We start from the raw sequence: 25,911 nt of genomic DNA, 5'->3' as shown, positions 1-25,911 counted from the left end.
ATTTGACAAGCAAAAAAAAAAAAAAAAACCCAACCCAAAATGGAAAGTAATTTAGTCCAAAATACATGTATTATTTCGATTGTGAAGTGATGTATTTTTCTCCATCATAATTAAAAGACCAAAAATAGTAGGGGCCGGGACATTGTGTCCCCCCCCTACTATTTTTGGTAGGGGGGACCCCGGGGGGGGACATGGCCCCCTGTCCCCCCTGAGATTTCCGCCCATGGATAGGGGGAAATTGTGAGATATTGATTGGGGAAAAGGTAAGATAGAGGGTACGTGAGCTCAGATGCGAGACTGAGAAAACAAATGTATCTAACTTGCTTGCTTTGCTGTTGTTTTGGCTATCAGCTGAGATCGATCGGGTCAAAGGTTATGTTGACTAATTGAGATCCTGCCAGCTGGAGCGAGAGCGAACTTTCACCAAAAGGGGTAATGTTCTTTACAAAATACATGATATTTAATGACATTGATTTCCGTGGTAATTGCACATGTGGAATTTAGGTAGTATGTTTACAACTTGTTCACATTTTGCTGAACATAGAACAGCGAATTATCGTTCTGTAGCTGATAGGAAATTTGTTATTTCGTTCGGGCCTGGCTCGGTTCGTTCAATGCATGACTGCGTGATGGTGCCTGGAGAGTGGTGGTATGTGTGTAGGAATGGGACTCTACACACAGTCAGAGATGGCCGATGGGTGCATGTAGCTTGAGGCCGAGTCCGATTATTCAATCATATCAGACACAATATTCTCATGAAATTCACCAAACTTTCACGGAAAACACGCAAATACCTTCAAAATATAAATGTGTAAAAGTTTTGCCAAAATCGTTTTTGTATTTTACCATATCAGATCAGCTTTCAATTGGACCCCTCTTTGAGCTTTGCATGTTTTTTTTATCACGTGAAAATGGTATACGAACATGTGTTTTCAATGGAAAAGGTCAAGAAAATAACATCACTGATGAGCTATGTTCACAATATTTTATCATTTTGAGAATATAAAGACAATTTTTTTATTTATAAAGAATATAAAGACCATTTTTCATCATCTTTCTATTCTAATTCTATTCATGCTGCGCATTATGGCAGTGAGTCCAAACTTTGCGTGTGTCCATACTTCGCGGACGGTTATTATCTTAAAAAATAGCCTATATCCTTAAAATCTGACATCGTTAATGTGAAAAATGACCTAAAATTACCCTGTGGCATAAGTTTCTTTAGGAGGAGTTCAGTATTCATGAAAATATTGGCAAATTTGTCACCGTTAGCGCCCCCAAATAAATCTGATATTCTCAACAAACATCTCAATATCATCAGTTTGCAAGCAGATATAAAAAATTGAGCTCATTGTGGTATTGACTGATTCTTGTCATCAATCTGATATAAATCTATCCCCTTTTGAGCTTGAGTTTTTGTTTTAATCTCCACAAAAACGTTTGTCCGCTAAGTTAGTTCACACTTTTTTCAGAACGTCAAGCACAGCGCGCATTCATCAATCGGAATGGAATTTTGAAATCGTGATACCGGGGAACCCCTTAACCTACTTCACATTTTCGTCAATTTTATAGTTCACAATATTGCCGTCAATGTGGTAACTAAATTTCTTGAATTGGTTTTGCATAAATTGTGAATATTTTGTGAACAAATTTAAGCCTGATGAATTTTTTTTAAAGTCTTCAACGTTTGGACACCCCATCATATAATGTGCATGTTTGGTAATATAATTACTCACTATATCTATACATTGGCGTATCTAAAGTTTGTATGATTATGTTATGGACCAAATATGACAATTTTGTTGATCTCTATATGCTTTTGGTTAGGAATCAAAGATAGCGTGACAATTTGAATATTTGGACAGATCATACAATTTACCCAAGAAGAAAATATCACAAAGAGTTAGACCATAGAGCTATTAACAGAAGGAGATCTGACTCTCTCAAACGCTTTGCCCCATGCGCGGCACCGCTAATCCCCTCTCAGCAGGGTCCCTCACGGCGCATTACAGAGGCCGCTCGTAAATCAGATAAGGAAAGTTGATCGACGCGATCAACAGCTCGGGTTTGCGCTTGCGCAGTAGTGTTTTCACCCATAATGCATTTCACATCGGCTTCACGAATTTTATGCAAACATGGCGGCTCACGATTTCGAACGTCGTGATTTCGAAGACGAAAATCTGGTTTTGGAACCAGCTGAATGCAGGCCTGACCAGATTTCACAAAAAGAAATACGGGACAATCGACAAAGTACGCTGCATGAGCGGATCGACCGAGCCAGGTCTTAAAAAAAAAGATCAACAAAGGAGGCTACACGGTGTTCGACTTGGGGAAAAATGTACAGAATTGGAAGGTGGGGGGGGGGGGTGAACGAAAGAATGAAGGAGGGAATGAAAAGGCGAAAGAAAAGAGTTGAATTGAGAACGGATAGAAAGAAAAAAATGAAGGGGAAAATGAAGGAAAAAATAAAGAAAAAAAAGGAATGTTAGAATAAAATGATGAAAGATAGAATAAAAGAAAAAACGTTTCCGTCATTATTTGAAATGAATTTAGAAGGAAAGAAAAAGAAAAGAAGGAAGGGAAGATGTGTGAAAGAAAACATAAGGGAGAGAAATAAAAGAAACAAGAAAAAGGATGAGGAAAGAAAGAACGAATAAAAGAAAAATGCTTCCTTTATTCTTTGAAAGAAAGAAAGACGGGACAATCAACAAAAAACATCAAAAAAGATACACAATGTTAGACATGTGAAAAATATAAAGAATTGAAAGGGGGAGGGTAAATGAAGGAGAGAAAGAAAAGACAAAAGAAAAGGAAAAAGGAAAGGAAAAATGAACTGAAGGGGAAAATGAAAAGAAAAACATTAAAGAAAATTAGAATAAAAGAAGGATGAAAGAAAGAATAAAAGAGAGAAAAAAGGTTTCCGTCATTCTTTGAAATGAATATAGAAAGACAAAAAAAGAAAGGAAGGGAAGATGAATAGATGTGTGGAAGACAAAATAAAGAAGAGAAAGGAAAAAAGAAAGTGAGAAAGAAAAAGGGGAGGAAAGAAAGAATGAAGGAAAGAAATATTTTCCTTCATTCTTTGGAAGAAAGAAACAAAGAAAGAAGAAAATAGGAAGGGAGGAAGGAAGGGAAAGAAAATTATAAGGGAAAAGAATTGGAGGGAAAAATAAAATAAATGAAAGAAAGGAGGAAAGAGAGGGAGGAAAGAATGAAGAGATGAGAGAATGACAAAAAGAGAAAATAATGGAAGGAGAGAACGAAAAAGGGGAGAGGAAGTGAGAAGGAAGCAAAGAAAAGTTTAAGGAAAGAAAGAATGAATGAATTCAGGAAATAAGGAATGGAAATTTGATAAAGAAAAGTAACAGAAAGAAGGAAAGAAAGACAAATGAACAGAGAGAGAGAGAAAGGTTCAGGAAAAAAGATCGGAAATAAAGATAGATGGAACAAAAAAGGGCAAGCAGGAAGGATATAAGGATGAACAAAGAATGATACAAAAGAAAAAGGAAAAAAGTTCAAACTTCAAGCAAACAAAAAAATCAAGTCATCTAACAAAAATCATAATGAAGTTTGGTGTTTTTTAATATATTTTCAGAATTTTGAAAAACTAACATTATTTAGAAATGAGTAAAATTTTAAAGTGAAACATTGTCAAACTTAAAAATTAGATGAAACAGCGGCATCATACACAACAAGACTCAAAACGAAAGCTGAAACAACAAGATCTAGTTATGAAAACTAAATAATTTGTTCCACCGATTACATCTCCAAATTAGTTTCATTGTTATCTCTGCTCGTCATCTGTTGGTTATTTGATGAAAAAAATCACCACTTTTAAATGCATTAACTACATTTTGTTCAATATTCTTAAATACGGGACAAAAAGGCGTCCCGGGAAGGGTTTGTCGGGACGCCGGGACAAAGGAGAAAAATACGGGACAATCCCGGGAAATACGGAACGTCTGGTCACCCTGGGAGGGAGGGAAATAAAGAAAAAAGGACACAAATTACAGGGAAAAATATAATAAAGAATGAAAAAAAGGATGAAAGAGAGGGAGGAAAAAATTAAGGAGAGAATTTAAAAAAAGAAAATAATGGAAGGATCGAGAAAGAATGAAAAGAAAAGGGAGAAGGAAGCAAAGAAAAGTGGAAAGAAAAAATGAAGGAAAAAAGGAAATTTAAAATAGGACGGAGAGTAAGACAAACAAGGAAAGAAAAATGAACAGAGAGAGATCAGGAAAGAAAGATAGGATGGAATAAAAAAAGGGCAAAGAGGAAGGATAGAATGATGCCAGAAAAAGGATATGAAAGAAAGAAAGAAAAAAGTACAATCTTAAACATACAAAAAATCTCCTAATCTAACAAAAATCATAATGATATTCGGTGTTTCTTAATATATCTAGAACAGAAATAGAATGTTTTAGAAATGAGGGGGGGTCAGGTGTCCGGACACTTTATATTTTGGAAGCCTTTTTTTCTTTAGATTAAACTAAAGATATGAATTCAATAATTGTAATCATCTTTTATTTTGTTCTCTAAAATAATTTTAAATCATGATTATTTTTGGTCCTAAAAATTGTAAAACTTCGCTTGTAATTTTTTCCAAATGACTTTGTAACTTAAAATGAATCGTCCTGACATAGAACTGGGTATACTTCTTTGTGGTCCCAAACATGTTGTTTTTAATTTCTTTATGTAGAATAACAATTTTTATACTTTGTTCTCCTTTTTACTGGTTTGTAAATTAAATCTGTTCGCTCCGTGGCCCCTGCTATTTTCCAAAAACGATACAGAGACAAGAGCTGAGCGAGCACGGCTCCCGTCATTCATTACACTCACTTTCAACTTACACAAATAGGAATGCGTGGGGAACCGGAGGGTACTCCACGATGCGACAATCGCCAGAGAAATGCCCCGCAGATTCGTCGTTATATTATCGATTCTATTGTACTCTTGCAAATGATCTTGGCATGAAAATTTAGCTCAAAATATGCTCTTTCATCTTATTATAATTTCTAAAACAGGTACGGGTAGGAAAAGATTTAACCATGGAAGAAAAACAGACATACTGAAAATTACCAATCTCCAACTTCCTCCGTTTGTAATTTTGTTGAGTCAATTCAGATTGCAACGTATTTGGTATGTATGCAAAGGGGATCATCTCAGAAGTTCAACCATACATAAAAGACGTACATCAGGAATCCGTACGAAGAGATATGGATGTTAGAAGAACAGCAAGTCGTGTTTCAATTTAAAAAAAAAAAAACTGAGCTCGGGGGAAGTTATGTGGGAGAACGTTGTTTCCGGCGGTGCCTCGCAGGGTCCTTCAAAAAATCTCTGACCTCAGATTTTACGAGGGGGCTTATCGCGTTATGTAAGCATGCTCTAACTTTCGCCTGGCGGCTCGCCGATTGATGTTAGATATCGTTCCTTCGCCCGAAGGAAGCAATAACAAAGGATTAACAGAGGAATTGGAAGATGGTTCTCCTTCTCTGTTAGCTCCATGGTTAGACTCGGTAACTAAAAGTAAAAGAAAAAAAAAAATCTGTCATCTTTTCCGAAGACCTCTTGAATTTGATGATGGATTTGGAACATCTTCACTACTGCGAGGTTTATATAATGGTAATCTTGAAAGCATTTGCTTGAGTAGTCTCAAAACTCTTGAACAACAACCCTATTCCCCTGTTACTAGAAGTCTGGAAAATTGGTAATGTTGTAACCCGCAAGTGAAAACCCGAACCGTACCATCCCGTATAATCCAATAATTTGCAAGCGGGACCCGCTGACCCGTCGGGTTTTAACCCGCAAGTCAATTTATCTTTGAAAAATGAAAAACATTTCTGCAATCCCCGCACTATACAGGCTCAAATCAGGAAAATATATAGGCTACTACCTAGCCTAAAGTGATTTTACTTACAATTTGCAAATGCGCCTTTTATTCCGGAGAGAAAATGTTTTTTGGGGTGACTTTGTACCACGAAATGGGTCCGCTCTGATCTCGAAATTGAAAGCATTACGCAATAAACGCCTCGGTTCTGAGCTAGCGAGCCGCAGCTCAGCGCGCTAGCTAGCCCAGGCTGCCCAGCAAGGATCGGCAGACGGCAATGTTGTTTTTCAGTCCAGGTCGGTCGACACGGCGACTCACAACAATCATAATTACAATATTCAATTCTATGGGACCTCGTCTATAAAGCAATCAAAATTGCAATGAATACCTGGATAATGATACAGTCTATTTTTTCTTCTCGACGTTTATCTCTATGTCATTTCCTTCTGTTTTTGTATTTCATTCGTCAATATGGCCGCTAAAACTCGATGTTCGGTTTCCCGTCGCCCGCCCGCGTTATGAAATTTGGCCCGCGTTTGAAAATCAAATTCTGAAAATAAATTATTTGGATATCTAGATTCAAAACTAATTTAAAACATTAATATAAGCTTTTCAGTAACACAATTACTTGTATATCTTGTAAATACCTGTAAATCTTTTCTTTCTTTCTTTTTTTGTGAATGGAATGACGCTGCATGCTCAACCATACCTCGAGGAATATTCGTGCAGGCTCCTCTCAACAACCGTAGAAGTGGTGAAGCCTGCATGAACATCGCTCGAGGTATGGTTGAGCTACCTCAATGAATCCCAAAGTCTAGTAACCTCGCGTTGGTGAGTTATCATACGGCCTAGTAACATCCAAAATAACTTATCTTATTTGCTAATTATAACTTAAAAATCATTTGTTTTATTTTTCCAGGGGATGAGGTAAATATCAGACAAAAAAATCATCAAAGCTCAATCTGTTACAAGGCCGACGGGAGGCTCACCCACGTACGCATTGGCGCTTGTGCTAGCTAGTCTGAGCTCCGTGTCTCTGCCAGAGCTCCGGGGGACAATTCGTTTTGTAAAGGCCTCAATGATGGTTATTTTCTGCTCCAGACAGAGTTTATATTTCGGGTATATTTTTCAAAACTGCCAATGAAGTTTGATGATTTCTTCATTGTCATGTATATTTAAGTTATTAATGAGTTCATTCTCACCAAATTTAGACTCCCCCATAGAGAAATACAATTTTCGTGGAGATTTGCGTTTTCAAAGAACTTCAGGAAAAGTAAGGGTGTGTGGGCCTTTATTACATGGCCAAGTACTGGAATTAGAGTAAAAATTAGATATTAAATTCATTTATATCAAGTTCAACTCACAGTCACACACACATGCACTCACCCACACACACCCACATCCAAGATTCTAAGCATGAAAAATAACTTTAAAATTCGTACAATATTAAACAACAAGTAATAATTCATTTAATAAGTGAACAGGTATTCCTCAAAATACAAAAACGTAGCATTTGAAAAGAGCCCCTGAAATATTACCAAAAATATGAAAATGGAGCCCCCGAAAAAAAATGATTAATTTTTCCCTGGCTTCAAGTTCCACAGAATAAAGTGCGTTAAAAGGTTACAAAAGGTCAAACTTTCATTTTCTGAAAAAATAATGAATAATGAAATTGGTTCCTCATTATGAGCTGGAAAAAATGGGACGGGAAACTCAACATCGAGTTTCATTGGCCCATGCGGTTGCTTTTGACTGCGCTGCATGCACTAGCCTTTGTAAGAGCAACTCGATGTATTTATCATGTTGAACTGTCTCAGACTCAGTCCTGTTCACTATTCACAAGATAAAAATACACCGGCATTTTTTAAAAGGAAATATCTACGTCTCTAAAAGATTCTTCCACGTAAGAAGCACATGATCTTAACTCAATTTTCACTGTGAATGTTTTTATTATGCGTCGTTTATTCTCCCCTTTTTTTTGCATGACGGTCTGCGGGTTTGAGAATGAACTCGGCCCGGCCCGCAACCCGCGATGGGAGGCATACCGGCAGGTTAACCCGTACCGCGACGGGTGCGGGTTACAACATCAAAAATTGGATAGCACCAACTGTAAAGTTAACATTTTTTCATTAATAACATGCATTAGTTCTTTAAAGTTTACTTGCATAGAATAATACTTTAGTGAATAGTTTATGTGCTCTACAAATCTATTGCTTCAATTTCTAAAATGTATGATTAATGTTGCTGTAGGAAATTATAATAAATTAGATAGTAAAAAAAAACTCTTGGTCCCAGCTCTGTGTTGGGACTCATTCCGCATCCATAATACATATATATTCTGTAAAAAAAATCGTGTAGACCCCTACTAACAAAAAAAAACCAAGTTGCCCAAAATTGATTTTGATATGTTAATTAGTTTTAAAAGCAGAACCTTAGCTCTAATATGATGATCAACATTTCACCACAAAAGTAGCCTTACTGCCTGACTTGATGGAGAAAAAAAATTGTTGAGATGAGAGTTTAAAAAAGTAAGGGGGCACAGGTTTTAAGTTCAGAGTTTCCTTGAGAGTTGCATTCTATATAATATCAGTGAATTTTTCAGGCATAAAAAAAAGTTGTGTCCAACAATCACTTGGACTATGCTCATTTTTTCATAGTATGAAGAAATACTTCAGAAATATGTTCAATTTCTCAATTTTAATTTTTAACATATTGCTGCTTTGGGGGTGGAGGGTCACATATTTCACTAATTATTATTCCCAAATCTTACAAAAGTACAGGATCATTTTTTATTGATTGATGATTTGTGAAAATTGGAAATTTTAATGTTTAATGAAATGCACCATCACTAGCTTTCCATATTTGAGAAGGATTTAGACCATTGTAAGACAGGATTTAATGAAACAACTCATCAGATGTTTATTGATGACTAATTCAGTTTTATTGGACATTAACAATGTACCTTAATTGTCAGACCCTCATGTTTTTCAGCCAATCAAAATCAAGGAAAGTTGTCAGGTCTGACAATATGTTTAAGAAACACTGCTCTCCTCACTGGCATAAAGATATCAAGATGGGAGTTGGTGGGGGCATGTCCCCCCCCCTTCAAAAAAAAATAGTAGTAAAATCAAAGGAGGAAAAAGGGTAAGATACAATGTTATTTTAGGAAGGAATTCCTTGAATTCTTGAGCGCCAAGGCAACCCAGCTAAAGCCGGGTTAATGTTAAAGAGAAATTCCAGTAGTTGCAGTAAACACTTATTTCATGAGAAAGTCTGTAAAACAAGTCTTTAATTGTCAGTATATCATTGAGGATCTAGATCTGGTGTATAATTATTGCTTTGAATGCCGGGCCCGACGCTCTACCCGAATCCTGTGCTTATTTGCTGATTTCTCAGCAATTACACAATTTCTTCAAAAAATACTTAGGCACATACATTTAAATACAAACAGACACTTTGGTGGTCATTTCATTGGATTCTGTAAGAGCTCATTTTGATATCGTTACCAAAACTAGCATTTACCTTTACCTCCCGCTGGGAGAACAGTTTTCAGAACTTAAGTTGCTACCCTTGGTAGATATACCATTAGCATTATTTTATGAATATTTTGTCAAAATCTATCACAAAAGTAAATTCTCATTTTAAAAAGATCTAATTTTTGCTTGCTCTCAACTTTTAAGAAATTTTATTACACGCGATGTTGTGTCCCCTCAAATTTTATGCTTTATTAAGCCACTAACTCTCTTGATTTTTGTTGAGTAATAGCCATAGTTTATCTTTTTTATTTTCTCTTTGCAGCTACCTGTGGCAATCAAACTGGCAACCAGACGAAGCATCAGCTTGAATGGCTCCTCCCATTCTCTAGCCTCAATGGGGGCTCCATGGGGAGAGAGCATGGAAGAAAACCAAGCCGAGGGGGAGCATTTCTTCTCCATCAACCATGCAGAGAGAACCTTCAAGAAGATGCAGGGTTATCTTCACAGACGACAGCTGACGGACGTGGTGCTCATCGCTGGGGACGTACGGATCCCTGCTCATAGATTGGTGTTGAGTTCGGTGTCTGATTACTTCGCAGCGATGTTTACTAATAACCTACGGGAATCGCAGGAGACTGAGATACAGCTATGGAGTATGGATCCGCCTGCACTCAAAGCTTGTATCCAGTATATCTACACAGGTTAGCTATTTACCCAATCATTACTGTATTCCATCATTGTCATCTAGGCTTTATATAGGGACTTCAAGGTTATATGCCTACTTTCTTTGTTAACTTCTTGGTAATAATACATCTTTTTTACCAAGTGAAACTATGAATCATAAATGTTTAATGTAGCTATTAGCATTCATGTGCATTAGTCATACAATTGATTACATTCCTTTTAAAGAGCTCTTGCAAACTTAACCTGCTGCAATGCCCTGAGCACATAATCAATGTCGATTTGGTGCTTTAGAAATATTATTAGTAAATGACATCCCAGTGCAAGTTCTCATTTATACAATTTTTTGCACATTTGCACATACAATGTACATACTTAGGTTACTGTATACCTAAACCATGTGATAAGCCATTTGATAGTACATACTAAAATATAAAAAATTACATCAATGGACATGAGAAAGGAACCCTTCTTAATGAAAGTCCAGATTTACTAGTAGATTAACAATGTAACTTCTTTGCTAGTATGACTAGCATACTCCTCATCTCTCATCAAGTTCACAAAATCCCTTTATGTTTTATGAAGAAACCATTGTATACTGCAGCTCCTTTGATTCATGTGTGAAATTCACATTATATGGTGTTACAGATCAATAGATGAAGTCATTCAATATGTGCTTATTCTAATACCCGCAGGTGAAGTAGTGTTGAAAGAGAGTAACGTTGAAAGGTTGCTTGCCACAGCTAGTATCCTACAGTTGTCAGAAGTTGTAGAAGCTTGTTGTGGGTTTCTTGTCAAACAACTCCACCCATCTAACTGCTTAGGAATCCGATCATTTGCTGATAGACAGAGCTGTACAGATCTACTCAGGGCAGCACATAATTACACTATGGTGAGTGAATTCATTGATTTGTTTATTATAATCCATAAGTTAAGCAACATCATTCATTTCATTGTCTCTAAGTGGTAATTTGTTTTAATTACTTGATCATGTATCTTAACATTATTGTTGATATTTGCCTTTTATTAATTATTCAGTGCAAATCTTTAATATACATGTTAGACAAAAGGGCAAGATATTTTTTTTTTGTTCATGGGAGTTGGTTGAAAGGTTGTACGGGCAATAAAATGGTAATTTCAACATTATACCAAATACAACACTATACCAAATACCCAGAATAATGCTCATAATATATGGTCTCTTTTAAAATGTTATCACTATGTAGTACTTAGCCAATTTGCATGTCTTGTGAAGCAAATTGTGAAGGGCTTGTAAAAACCACAATGAAAATATGCTACATGTATACCACATACCCAATGGATTGGACAGGAAAAATAAGAAGATAAAAGACTGACATTTTATGGCAATTTGTTAAATATTTATTAATCTATATGTGCAACTCTTATTTCTATCACATCTTTTTAACCCTTTGTCTACTATAACTGAATAGTCCCTGTACAATCCTACGGGAATCACTTAATTCATTTGTCAATGGGTTAACACTGATATTGCTGGTGGTGGGTGACCTTTAATAGCCTTCCCTACCGTCATTGAAGCTAATTCTGTTTTTATCTTTGTCATGAACATGTGATATAGGAACATCTAGTGGAGGTGACTCAGAATCAGGAGTTTCTAATGCTAGGATCAGACGAAGTTTGTAACCTCTTCTCTAGCGATGATCTCAATGTTCCTAATGAAGAGACGGTGTACTATGCCTTGCTGGCCTGGGCTAACTACGATGTGGTATCTAGACAATCTGAGATTGCAAAGCTGCTTGAACATATCAGACTCCCACTGCTCTCACCACAAGTAAGTTGAGAATGATTGACAGGGGAAGGGAGGGTCATGTGATGACTATTCATTGGGTGATTTCAAGTTCAGTGTTCACACGCTAATATCACGTAGGGACATTGGTTTTTATTCACTGGCAAATCAAGATGGAAAATCCTGTTGCTCTTTACTTTTCATGTAAAAATTCAGTAAAGGCACTATTTAAAAAAAAAATTATGTTAAATGCACTATTTCAAAAAAAAATCATGTTAAATGCTATGTACATTTTCCATTACAGAATTTCCCTTTTAGAATTTTTTTTCAAAAACAGAAAATGCCAATGCCAATTTTCCTAAACAAAAAAAATCCCTGTTGCCAATTCTGATACCAAACCTAGCCTCAGGACAATGTATTTATTAATACTAATCACATCATTGAAAGTTGAACTCTTGAGTGAAGTCTGTCTATCTACCAGCCTCATTTCAGGTTTGGTGCTGTGGTTAGCGCAAAAATAAATATCAGTGATATTAATTGAACTGAATTAAACATGTGTAATTCCTGATGAAAAAAATCTTAATAAAGCATGTTTTCAAAATTCTTTAATTGCAGTTTCTAAGTGATGCTGTAGATAACAACCCATTGTTTAAAGGAGATGATAAATGTCAGAGGTTAATAATGGATGCAATGAAGTATCATCTATTACCAGAGAGAAGACCTTTAATGCAGAGTGCTAGAACCAAACCAAGAAAGTCTACTGTAGGAGCTCTATATGCTGTAGGAGGAATGGATAGTACTAAAGGTATGCTCTCTCTAGTCTCTCCAAATATGGTTAAATATATATTTCAAACAGTTATACTGGCAATAGATTATTCGCTGATGTGGTTTTTGATACACCATGTGAAGTCTTATAGAAACAGTGGATAGAAGAAGAAATGAAAAAGATAGGTTAGAAAGTGGAAATTTGAGAGTAGAGTAATCTTTCTTGAATGTAGTCCTGAAAAGGACTGTAAACCAGAAGAGATTGATGAGTTGAGAACAGCTTGAGTAGTAGGATGGATGTGGAGATGCTGGCTTGAGTCGACGAGTAGAGATGATGAGTAGAAGCAGTAGTGAGACTTGACGTTTCGGGCAGGTTGACTGTCCATCTTTAGGAGTTAGTGTTCGCTCGGCGGTACTCTTTTCTTCCTCTATTCACTTTTTCTATAATACTCCACAGGGTGTACCGTAAACCACATCAGTGATTGCACACGCCACCATGCAAACCTTCAAAAAACATCTGGCAATAGATTGTATAAAAGAATATTTTTCAATCAGTTGACCGATTTTAAAGACAGAAATATAATATTCTTGCAACGTTTAATAGACTACATGCAACTGCTGTTGCTGTTGATTGTATGTTTAGATTTTCAGTTTTCTTTTCTTATGAAAATCTGGTTTTGTTGGAGAAGAACTATGACTATTCATTTTTTTCATATTTTTCTGATGCCTTAATTGATGCACCTACATGTACAAAGTTAATTTATAATAGAAAGGTCACAGGATTTATTTGAAGAAGTACATGATTATTCTATTGGTTTATCATACAATAAGCATGCTAGTCCCAATATGTGTGAATGAGAAAATATCAATAGTACATTGAGGAAATCTATTCACTTTTATTGTTGTTGAGATTAACCTATCACTTCCATGAGCAAATATATTTTCTATTCCCAACTCATTATAAACTTATCAGGAAATTATATTTTATTAATTTTGCAATTCTTTTGTCAGGTGCTACAAACATTGAGAAGTATGAGCTTCGTACCAATGTATGGACTCACGTAGGTCATATGAGTGGAAGAAGACTACAGTTTGGGGTGGCAGTCATTGAAGATAAGCTCTACGTGGTAGGAGGTCGTGATGGACTCAAGACATTGAATACTGTGGAGTGCTATTATCCGGCTTCTAAAACATGGAATATGCTGCCCTCTATGGGGACTCATAGACATGGTCTAGGTAAAACATCCTGATCACTTTCAACAGAGGGACCTTTTAATTTCATGTCAAATTTATGGTCCAGAGCATGAGCAAAGACTTGACATTTTGGGCAGGTTGATTATCCGTCTTCAGGAGTGAGACAGACAGTCAAAACGAGGGACAGTCAACCTACACATGAAACGTTAATCTTCTCTGTTGCTCTGCAACTCCAATCACCAACTCAAGCCCGCCTTCTCTCATTTCTCCAACTACTCAAACCTCTCAACTTCTCTTGTTTACAGTCCTTGCAAGGACTACACTAATTTTCACAAAAGAATACTCTAACTTCTAACCTTCCACTTTCTTTCCATTTCACTTCTACCTCTACCCACTTTTCATAGACCTTCTAAGACTCACCACATGGTGTTCCATAAATCACTTTTTGCAATTGGGTAAGGATGTTAATCGATTAAAGTTTTAAAGTATCTATTATTCATTTTTATTTCATAATAAAAGGTATTAGCCCGTTCGCGACGGCATAGTAGAATAGGTTCTAACACCCCAAACGAGATTAATCAGCCGGCCATGTCAAGTTCGAACAGCTCCATTGTTCCGTGCGTGCGAGCTGGATCGTTGATTACAAAAGCGTGTGTGCGATCCACGATGAGTGAATTGATCGATCGATAGTTTTCGCGCATGCGTAGTTCATTTCCTGTTTTGGCTGCACGGAGTTCACAGCTCACCTGTCGCTCCAGTGCTATAATTATGTCCGTACAGAGTGACTTCTTTGAGAATGTATTGTTGGTGATGTGGGTTTTGAAGTTCTTCTTGGACTTCTTCTTTTTCGATATTACTATTATCATAATATTCTCATAATGTTACTATTATCATAATATTCTCCCTTCCTTTCTTCTTCCTTTTCTTCTTTTTCGATCTTCTTATTATTATCAAAATTATTATTCTCATTTCTTTTCTTCTCATATTCTTTTTTTTTCGATATTCTTCTTATCTTATCATCCTCATTTCCTTTCTTCTTTTGTTCGATCTCTGTCTCATCTTTTTGTTCTTATACTTCCTATTTATAGACCCCCCCTTCTCCCTTGATATAGTCTTGCTTTGTTTCCTCTTGCAAATGAAATCCTCCTTGTTTTTTCTTCCTTTTTTATAATGCTCCCTTTTCATTTTCTCCTCCTTCTTCTTCACTGATAATTGTGTAATCCTACACCTCCATCTCCTAAGTTTTCTCTTTCTTTTTCCCTTCTATTTATTCTTGTTATGAATTTGCCTGTGCTTCTTTTTTTCGCCTTTTTTCTTCGTCGTCTTATTTTCTCTTTATACCTATTCTCATTCTTTTACTCCCGTCGTCCTATTTTGCTTAATTTTGTTCTCTCTGTTTTTCTCTTCATGCAAAATGAAAAAAAATGAAGAATATGATATTTCCTTTTAAAAGTATGCCCCCCAAAACATGAATCTTCAAAATATCGTTATATGCATACAAGTAATACTTGCTGAACAAGAAATCATAATCTTCTCGATTAAAATTTGCAAGGTGGTATACGACAATTATTATGAAGATTATTTATCATTTATCATCCAATTACTTAAGTTAGCCCACCCCATCCCCCATGATCACCATTATCTTCTCCCTTCATCTTTTTTCTGTTTCGTCTGCTTTTTTATTTTATCTTTTTCTTTGTCTTATCATTATTATATTCATAATCTTAACCATTGTTGTTATTATTATCAATATTATTATTATTTTTTTATTATCCGATTGTTATATTTTCTTTTATTATTTGTTATTATCATTGTTAGTGTTGATAGTAATGTTTATAATTGTTATCATTGATATTATGTAAACATTTGAATATTTTACATGTAAAGAATAAAAAAAAAATAGTTTAATTCGATTGAAAAATATTATTGTTATTGTCATGAATGCCATCCCCTCTACTCTCTCTAATCCCCTTACCTCTAGTCAACCTCTACTTATATTCTCTCTCTCCTCTATTTTCCCTTTACTTTTTTCCCTTCTATTCAATCAGTAGCTTACGCAGGGGGGAGAGGGTTCAATTTCATACGAGGCGCTTTTAATCGAAAAAAATGTACTACAACACTGCGCAGACAAGTGGGTTATGCTCTCTCTCTCTTCTTCATCTCCCGTTCCGTGCCCCCCGGCCCTCTCTCTATTTTTTCCCTTCTGAGTATATTCTCGTCATCACAGAAATATGTCCAAACCCGGCCCTCCAAGCCCAACCCATACTAAAAAATAGAACCTACATTAGGATAGGTGCCCGGCATATTCGGCCCATAATCAATTTCAAATGATTTCTAGATTTTATACGTCGTCGAGAAATGTTCAACAAAAACCTCCAAATTATTTCCTTAATTCAAAATCCAACGGAGACGTTGCCATGTATTTGTGTAAAAAAATGAATATTATGTATCAAATGATTCTAGTAATTAAAATTGTATTAAAAACAAGACATTCTGCCTTTCTTTCTTTCATTATCCAAGAATATACAATAAGTCCCTGCAAACCGTTTTATTTATTGTGAACTTACTCAATTGTCAGTTCATTTATTTCACTAGTTTAGAACGTGTGTGGTTATTTTCTTGACATTTATGTGCAAAGGATTTAATGATCAACAAATGATTAGTAATTCATGGAAAATGCAAGAAAAAATAACTTAAGTATATGTTGGTCAATTTAAAATGGAAAAAAATGAGTGTGACCAGAAAGACATTTTCGGTTTTGCTGGTATTCTAGTTGTCAGAGATCGGCGGTGAACCAAGGAATTCTTGGTGGAGGGGACTATAAATGCGCTACTTTTTCTGTACTTTTTTCTGACAAGCAAAGGGGGGGGGGAGAAATAGAGGTCAGCAATGAAATCGCAACCCAAGTTACACCATTACTATTTTATACCCTTTTTTTATTCTAGTGCATATAAATTATATTCCATCATTTAACCCCCCCCCCCCATTTGTTTCGCCACACTCACTGTCAAATTTTCGGACAATATATGATTTGATTAACATTTTAGGAACTTTCCGTTCGGAAATTATTATTTCCTGCGTTCAGTTTGTTTTAATATCCAATTTCGTCAAGATGAAAAAGGACTCTGAAAATAATAACCTGCATTGCCAAAGTATAATTCTAAAATGTCGTAAGTGTATATAATTTCTCACCCGGTACATTCACCTTTACAGAATTTCGATGTATTAAAATAATTCTTATGTTTTATTTCTCCACTTCCTTTTTCCTTGTAGCCAACAATCCATAAGAGCTCCGATGAAAATACAAATATAACGAGTTGATTAGAGAACTGTAAGAGGAAGAGCGTGCTTCAAAAGAGATACATAGAAAGGCCATTCTCGCCTGCCTAAATATCATATTCCAGCTCATATTAAGTGATATATATATTATCTCTAATTAATTAATTAATTGTCTTTATTAATCAATTCATGTACTGATTGCTTTATCTCATATTTATCTTTATCAAAGTTGAACGTCTGTTATATTCTATGGAGTACAGCCAAAAATGAAACAAATAACTGAATGGACGTATATGGAATCACAATATGCTTTATGCCGTTTTTCTCGCACCCTTCTAACAAGCAATTAAAAAAAATTAAACGAGCCGCATGATGATAATGATTAATAATTCATATAATATCCACTAAACATTGTGATCAAGGCGCTCTACTTATTCATTACCCGGCTTACATCATTTGTTCCGTGAAAAGCATTATAGGCCTGTTTGCAGACATAAACATAAATATTTTATTTTAATATATTCTGCTTTTCATTTCCTCTATCTTCTCGAATAATATATCCATGGAATGCATATTTACTCCATGCTCTGGATTCCTATCACATCACATTTTTTTTATATGCAGGTCAAACCAAACCACGATAACATACTCAATCAGAATAAAATCAATTGGGGAAACCTTAGATTTTTTTCGAAAATTCATATGAGATTACTGATATGGATAAAACATGCTTCATATACTTTGTACATCGTAAATAACACATATTAGTCTTCATTAGCATGATTATGCCTATGTCACGGCGTTTATCACTCTTTGGTGTTAAACCAAACTGACAAAGTGTGAATTCATCCGTACATCCTTCCCTTTCAAGTCACTCTTTTACATTGTTAGTAAGTGGCAACTTTATCGACCTTCGCTGGATGCCCTTTTGTGATTTTCAAAGGAAAGGGGGCCATGCCTCCATCAATTACCACATCCGTATCGTTAGAACAAAATAGAGTGTACGTACGATCCGAGGTATTCTCAATAGCCAGCTGTATACACTTTTTGTTTAGGATTATAGAAATCGATATCAACTTAAAGTCGTGTACTCTCTTCTAGTTTGATCTAGCTTGATCAGTTCATGAAGTTGAATATTATGACAGCCATTTTCAAGAGGCAAAATAATGCACCTAAATGAAAGAAGAAAACAAAAATCGATGTGTTATAAACTGAAACCATGATTTTTCTTCTATATTTTATCAACGGCGCCATTTTTTTAAAAAAGAAGTGCACATCTAGTTAGCAGTAATGCATATAGCATTTTCATTTCTTTGAAAAGCAGGATAAAAGAGCATTGTAGATTAAATGCCTTGCTCACGGGCATAGGTGCCGCGGCCGGGATCGAACCCCGGACTTTTTGAAACCTCACAAGCAATCTTATAAAGTATCGATCGTTTTCGATCTATCGTTGATCATATCAGCGCACGCACGCAGCTCTGCGTGCGTTTTGGGTTGCATTTCGCTGCTCCCATTGTTTTCCCTCACTTTTATTGATTACGGTATATACGTGGTTCTGCGAAACTGAAAATCGTTGAAATCAAGCTTCCATCGCGGCAATGCCCACTGTACGCCAATATTGGACTCTCTTCGAAGCATAACTCGTTTTATAATGCTTTATAAACTATAGAAACAAAAGGTAAAAACGTATGACTTTCTGGAATGTGTAGTTTAATTAATGGACATTGTAATTATAACACAGAAAAGGCAGAAACATAGTATGAAATTGTATTTTTAAAGCCTGCAAATGGATGCGAGTAATAGCCTTTGCGGAACCGACTATATACGGCTCCCGTACATGAATAAGTTTTAGGGAACCGTATATATCCGGCTCCCGTTGGCAACGGGTTAATGTGACCAGTGATAGCTTTACCCTTTCTGCCTTTCTAGGCCTCTTAATACGAAGCTGAGTCTTTGATCATAGGACTGATCTGTATGCTTGATTACATTAATCATTATATCTAATCAACTGTACAAATCAATTCTACGATCAATCGCTAAACTTTTTATTACAGCTCCTGGTTCTAGCTCTCTTGTTCTTATTCAAATACATTTGACTTGTTTTCTCTGAAGGTGTTGGAGTGCTAGAAGGTCCTATGTACGCTGTTGGTGGTCACGATGGTTGGAGCTATCTTGCTTCAGTAGAGAGATATGACCCTCACAGTAAACAATGGAGTTATGTGGCACCCATGTCAACCCCTCGAAGTACAGTAGGAGTAGCAGTCTTAGACAGAAAGTAAGTAGCTTAACACTTCAAACTTTGTAATCAAACTTTTGATTTTACATATGATGCACTGTATTAAGTTCATATTGTGAGTCTTATGTATATGTAGAAGAATATATTGAAAAACTTTTTGTTTTGTTTTATATCAAACATTAAATTGTGCTTGTGATGAATTTAATGAAGTTTATATAGTGTGTGTAATATTTGATAAAGAGTAAGTAGATGAAGACATTGTGAAACTTCATATTTGAAATAAATCTTTTGATTGTGCATGTGTTAAACTGAAGTACATATTTTGAGGTTTATATTTTTGTTATATTTGGTGTATAGCAACGCATGTATATTTTCATACATGTATAAAGTGAATGTAGAGAAAGTAAGGAAGTGATTATTAGATGGATGTGATTATGGAGGAAATCCAAGACAGGAAACTCAAGCTGTGTCTGCTGTCTCTAATAACCTCCAATCATGTGTGATATTAATTATGTCTTTGAAATATACTTTCCGTTTTTGATGCAGTATGAAATTTTACGTTATCATGAAACCAGTAGTTGATTTTGTTGAAGTACATGTATTCAATTCATGTTATCCGAAATTAAAACTGGATGATACATTGAATTGTACATGCAAGAAAGATTTTTTTTCTTTCTTTCTTGAAGTGTAAACAGTGGACTTAAGTTCAAAGTCTTCAACTTGCAACTTGGTACTTTTAAAGGGAATAAAGGTGGCTTGAATAATTCATAACTATATGAAGGCATTTGATCACTGAACAAGTTCATGTTCCAGTTTTTATATTGTTCTTTGTGTGCTCAAGTGTTTCTAAAAAAAAAGTTACTTTAGCATATACATGTACTAGTTAATTGCAGTTATAATACCCCTATTGACATGAAAAACCCATTTTATTACAGTATTAAAAGAAAAAAATACAATAGAACTGAGTAATAATTTGCATATGATATCTATGAATTGTTGATAATAGATATTTGAGCACTCTACAAAGTACATACTATGAATTGAATTACTAGTAATCCTGATCATTATCCACCTCCTTTCACAGATTGTATGCTGTAGGTGGTCGTGATGGTAGCTCTTGCTTACGATCCATGGAGGTTTATGATCCACACACCAACAGATGGTCTCTATGTTCACCTATGTCTAAACGCCGAGGGGGACTGGGTGTAGCTGTATGTAATGGTTGTCTGTATGCCATAGGAGGACATGATGCACCAGCTACACAACAGAGTTCTAAACAGTTTGACTGTGTAGAGAGGTAAGTTCTTAGATCAGGGAGGGCGAGGGTCTTAACGCCGAGGGGGACTGGGTGTGGCTGTTAGATCGGGGAGGGCAAGGGTCTAAACGCCGAGGGGACTGGGCGTGGCTGTATGTAATGGTTGTTTGTATGCCATAGGAGGACATGATGCACCAGCTACACAACAGAGTTCTAAACAGTTTGACTGTGTAGAGAGGTAAGTTCTTAGATCAGGGAGGGCGAGGGTCTTAACGCCGAGGGGGACTGGGTGTGGCTGTTAGATCGGGGAGGGCAAGGGTCTAAACGCCGAGGGGACTGGGCGTGGCTGTATGTAATGGTTGTTTGTATGCCATAGGAGGACATGATGCACCAGCTACACAACAGAGTTCTAAACAGTTTGACTGTGTAGAGAGGTAAGGTCTTAGATCAGGGAGGGCAAGGGTGTTGTAATGTATTTTCAAATGGTCGTCTGTGTGAGTAGAGCAATGTTATAAAGTGAAAATGAATAATTGTGTTCTTTGAAGGAAATAGGGAAGCTCATATTCATATTATACAACATGTATGATAAGAGTGTGATGAGCTTGAAACAATAAAAATCAGATGTTTTGCGGTGACTATATCATATTTATTCTTACTTTCTCTTGAAGACAACAAGAACACTCTTTGTGTGTTTTCGAAACGTCAAGTTTGAGTTCTCATTTTCAGGGCCAACAAAAAAAATACATGGTGTATCATGAAAACTCTACACTCTTTAGGCATGGAAACCAGAAGTTACATCGTATCATATTTGCTTTTGATTTGCTGGATGAATGAGATTTCAATTCCTTTTAAAAATCAAAATTATTCTGTCTAGATAAAGAGTAAAGGTTCATAACTGAAATACAAGTAACACTGCATTACAGTTTTTACAGATCCTCATCATTGTGTTGACAATATTTCTAATCTCTTCTAACCAGATATGACCCGCGTTCAGACACGTGGTGTACGGTAGCCCCAATGAGTCTTTGTCGAGATGCTGTAGGTGTAGCTGTACTAGGAGATCGTTTGTTTGCTGTGGGTGGATACGACGGCCAGACGTACCTGAGTGCAGTAGAATGCTATGATCCACAAACAGGAGAATGGTCTACAGTGAGTACCAAGCTCTTAGTATTTCTAAAGGCCACCGCACACCTTACGACTGTTCGCGATTTTGGAACGAATCGCATTTTGCTAATTTTCTGAAAATGTGAATGGAACATATCATTTTATTTGAGGTTCAAATTAATTGAAAGAATACTAATATAACCATTTTGAAAGATTGCAAGCCTTTATTTTGGAGTAAAGGCCAAATTAGTTTCAAATCGTAGCCAATCGTACAACTGCTATGACGTTGTTACGACTAGATATTAAATTCACTTTTATTCTGAGGATGATAGAATAGTCACAGATTTCAACATAGGTATTCGAACAATGATTTCAAACATTACACAGTATGATATTCTAAGTCTCAATATTAGCATCAAATTCTACTACGTTTTATTCCAAAATTGAGTCGCAGACCAATTGTAAGGTGTGCAGGTCGCCTTAAGAACCATGGATAAGATCTGCAGGGGGTGGTTGGTGGCCTATCCCTGAAGTTTGGAAACCATTTCTTTATTGCATATTTTTCATATAAATCCACCCAACTGTCACTTATGCATCCCACTCCTGACGAAGAGCAAAGCTTATCTGTTCGAAACGTCAAGAAAACAGTTCTTTTCAGTAATAACCAGAAAGATAAACAATCAGTCCTTTTCAGGACTAACCTACATGATGTAACCGCAAATCTCTCTGTTCATCCCATTTTTACTTGAATATTTTTTCACATTTTCTACCCTTCTCCACCTTAATAATAAATCCTGTGCACAGCCAAGGATTAGAAATTTGCTTGAAATTGTAATGATATACTGCAAATACTTTTTATCATCATCATCCATGAAAGTACAGTCCACTGGGTTAGTGTATTATCTCACTTTTGTAGCACATTTAATGAGAGATTGAAGTAGTTTACAGATGTCTTGCAAATGGTGTAATTATTAGAAAGGGTTGAGATAAAAAGAGGGTTAGAGGGTATGGCACTTTCTGTGCTACAAAAAAAATGATAATATAAAGTTTAGATCAAAATGTTAATGTTGAGATTGAAATATGACTAGAAAGAGTACACATAACGAGCTGGGTTAGGGTTGTAAAACTATCATTTCTACAAGTATTTTGATGAAAAGCACAATAACTTATTCAGAGAATCAAGAAGTAAATATAATCATGGAAATTATAATAAAAAATGAAATTGGTACTTATACTCCTAATTTTGATAATCATTTCTTTGGTACATTTACACTATATTGAAAACTCTTTGTGATTGAGCTTTTATGTGTATGTTATTGACCCTTTCTCTCTGTTTTAAAACCCATGTAACATATCTGTTCCAATATTTTTCCTTTCCTTGTAACTTTAGGCTGCCTCACTCACACCTGGTCGTGCTGGAGCCTGTGTTGTACAAGTTCCTGTAACATAGGAGTCTTTATTAACCAATTGGCCACCAGGCCAAGAGAATCCTGCATCAAATCCTATGAGGATTAAAGTGTTTGGAATCCAATGGGTTTGATGTTAGGATACTCATGAGACCCAAGGCTGACGTCAGCGATGACTCTCAAAATCAATCATTGAATCAGGGAATTTCCCATCTTTTTGAGATAATGACCGATATCTTGAAAGTGTTGGTGGTGAAAAAAGTTACTGAAAATTCTGTAGACTATTACAACATGAAGAGGATACTGTAATGAGTCATGTCTTGATTGATGTTATTTGTAAACTGAACAACAACTCCTTATGGTTTTAAAAGCTGTTTTAAACATCTCTACATTGTACTTATGTTCATCTGTAATGAAATGTAATGTTGTTGTGACGAGCTGTTTTATATTCAATAGCAATGTTCTGTGTAAACTGCATGTATTTATTTGACAAGATCATATAATGTTGTATATGATTGCCAGCATACAGTATGGAGGTTTGTTTATTGGACATGATTTATGTGCCAAAATGAATGTAATGGTATGTGTGTTGATTAATCTCTGTAATTAATCTGTATTTGTGTGATGTATGTGGAAATCCAGTGAAATGAATGATGAAGAATGTTCTTATCATGTGACGTAATCTCACAAATGATGCTTTATAGCCGACAACTATTGCATTGCATCGAGAGAGCTTCTTATTGAAATAATAAGAAAGAAGTTTCTGTCTCTGGTGTACTGCCATAAACATATATAACAAACTGTTGGTTAAAAAGGTATTTCACAAAGATTTAAGTGTGATTTAGTGTCATGCTCTGGCTCTCATGTGCATATATTTAACACATAACCCCATCGTTATGATTATGCAGTAGCGGGTGTCCCTTGAACATGTTAAGACCAACATGATAATGCATTATACATCATATGCAACTCAGAATGCAAGTGTGATGTTAAATCTTTGGGAAACAATCCCCTGAGATTCTTATTTTATAAATGTTGCATTGGGTGGGAGAGCTTTTATCTCTTTGAAATGAGAAAGAAATGCTCTAATGACGAAGTGGTCTAGGTAATGAATATTGCCAAGTGGTTTACAGTGAGAACATTTAGGTCTTTTATTTAATTATAATATGATCATGTATTATTGAAGTAATATAAGAATTATACATAGTACATTACATTACATTAAACACATACCAGTATATATGTATAAGTTATATGAGAGGCTTTATTTGAAAGCATTTTAAATATGAAGTATCATAGACATGAAGAGTAACATTCAGTGAACATTTTTGTCTGTCAAGATGACAGATCTGATAACTTTCCTTGATTCTGATTTGCTGAGAGGCATTGTTACAATGGTAACTGTCAGATAAAACGGCACTTGTTGGATAAAATGTCAGACAAGTCCTTTCATGAAAGGGTGTTTCAGAAAGAGTTGTGCTTAAATTTCAACGCATACACAGTACCTAATGTGTAACGTCATTGATGACTATGCAGTAATGTTCATCCTCTAAGCATGATTTGACCAATGCTGTGATGTGTTATATTCCACATGCAAATAGAATAGAAGTTTAAGTGTGTTTTTGTAGACAAAGTTAAATTGTTGTGAAACACCCCCAGGAACCTGTAATATAAAACTTAGTGATTGTTAAGTTAATTTGTACACTTGTTACCAAAGTGGAGCGTCATGGCCCAGTGGATTAGTCCCCGGAATTTGAAACAGAGGGCCATGGGTTCAAATCCCAGCCATGGCGGGAATTTCAGCAAGGAATTCATCCACAGTGTGCTGCACTTGACCCAGGTGAGGTAAATGGGTACCGGCAGGATGTAATTCCCCAAAAAGCTGTATGCACCTGAATAGGTAGCATAGCTTAGCCGGGGTAATAATAATAGCAGGGTCCGCTGGGAGAACAGTTTTTGGAACTGAAGTGGCTACCCTGGGTAAATATACCGTTATTATTATTAGCATACTGAATCAGTATAATCAATAGTAAAATAACAGCCCAGTGATCAGATGTGAAGTTTTGTGTTTAATATTGGGAAGCAGATGATGCAAAATGTGTCATTTGCCTCTTCTTAGTTCAATTTCTTAGTCCTTAGTCAAAAAGATTTCTTTTGTATTAATTGGTTCATCTTGGGTAGATTTTCCTTTATTTATTGTTTACAGAGGCTGACATAGAGAAAGATTAATGTTATTTTTTATGCAAAATATGATATGTCATTCCTGTGGTTGTTCATAAAGTAGATGTCATGAAATTAATTGCATTTTCATTTTATTGACATTGAGAAGAATTGAATAAGAAAATTTCTATTCCAGTTCATTTTCTGAGAGGGATAGTAAAGAATATTTCATGTTTAAAGTGTTTAATGTTCACTTCGGTAGAGGAGAACATTATCCACCATCAATGTGAACGAGGTTGAATTGAGTAGACAAGTGCAATGTCATAAAATCATTTGAAAGTAATGGGGATTGAATGTTACCAAAGTATACATTTTTGTCTCCCCTGCAAAGCAGAGCGGGGCTATAGCAGAGCTGCCAAGTAGTACTGATTTTCCGTATTTAGTACTGAAAATAGAGAAGAATACTGATGGTTTCATGCAAAATACTGATTTCTAAAGTTTCAGTTAATATGTTGTTCCATGGTATTCCTGTGAAAATACTAATTTCCTCACCAAAATACTGATTTTCAGCCTTGAAAATACTGAAATGTTCTTGTTCAGGTTGGCAGCTCTGCTATAGGCTCCGCTTTTCCGACGGCATCGTCAACATTGAAATCTAAACCAAGGTTAAGTTTTTGAAATGTCATCATAACTTAGAAAGTATATGGACTTAGTTCATGAAACTTGGACATAAGGTTAATCAAGTATTACTGAACATCCTGCC

General features: G+C 35.8%; 1 protein-coding gene across 1 annotated transcript; it reads left to right on the top strand.

Moving 5' to 3' along the window:
* The first annotated feature begins 353 nt into the window (after positions 1-353).
* LOC121409019 (kelch-like protein 5) lies at positions 354-24,788 on the top strand. The gene is made up of 10 exons (XM_041600799.1): positions 354-432; positions 9,626-10,004; positions 10,680-10,876; positions 11,582-11,794; positions 12,365-12,554; positions 13,526-13,750; positions 19,100-19,262; positions 20,308-20,520; positions 21,456-21,627; positions 22,973-24,788. The coding sequence occupies exons 2-10, from the start codon at positions 9,698-9,700 to the stop codon at positions 23,030-23,032; spliced, it is 1,740 nt and encodes a 579-aa protein (XP_041456733.1). The 5' UTR covers positions 354-432; positions 9,626-9,697; the 3' UTR covers positions 23,033-24,788.
* The last annotated feature ends 1,123 nt before the right edge of the window (positions 24,789-25,911 follow it).

The sequence above is a fragment of the Lytechinus variegatus genome, chromosome 1 (assembly GCF_018143015.1).
Source record: "Lytechinus variegatus isolate NC3 chromosome 1, Lvar_3.0, whole genome shotgun sequence".
Taxonomy (NCBI): Eukaryota; Metazoa; Echinodermata; class Echinoidea; order Temnopleuroida; family Toxopneustidae; genus Lytechinus; species Lytechinus variegatus.
The sequence above is the reverse complement of the archived record's forward strand: the minus strand, read 5'-3'. Positions and strand labels throughout refer to the sequence as shown.

Coding starts and splice junctions, on each gene's coding strand:
- LOC121409019 (XM_041600799.1), top strand. CDS start 9,698: ATGGGGGCTCCATGGGGAGAGAGCATGGAAGAAAACCAAGCCGAGGGG. Junction 11,795..12,364: donor TCCCACTGCTCTCACCACAA/GTAAGTTGAGAA, acceptor CTTTAATTGCAG/TTTCTAAGTGATGCTGTAGA. Junction 12,555..13,525: donor AGGAATGGATAGTACTAAAG/GTATGCTCTCTC, acceptor TTCTTTTGTCAG/GTGCTACAAACATTGAGAAG.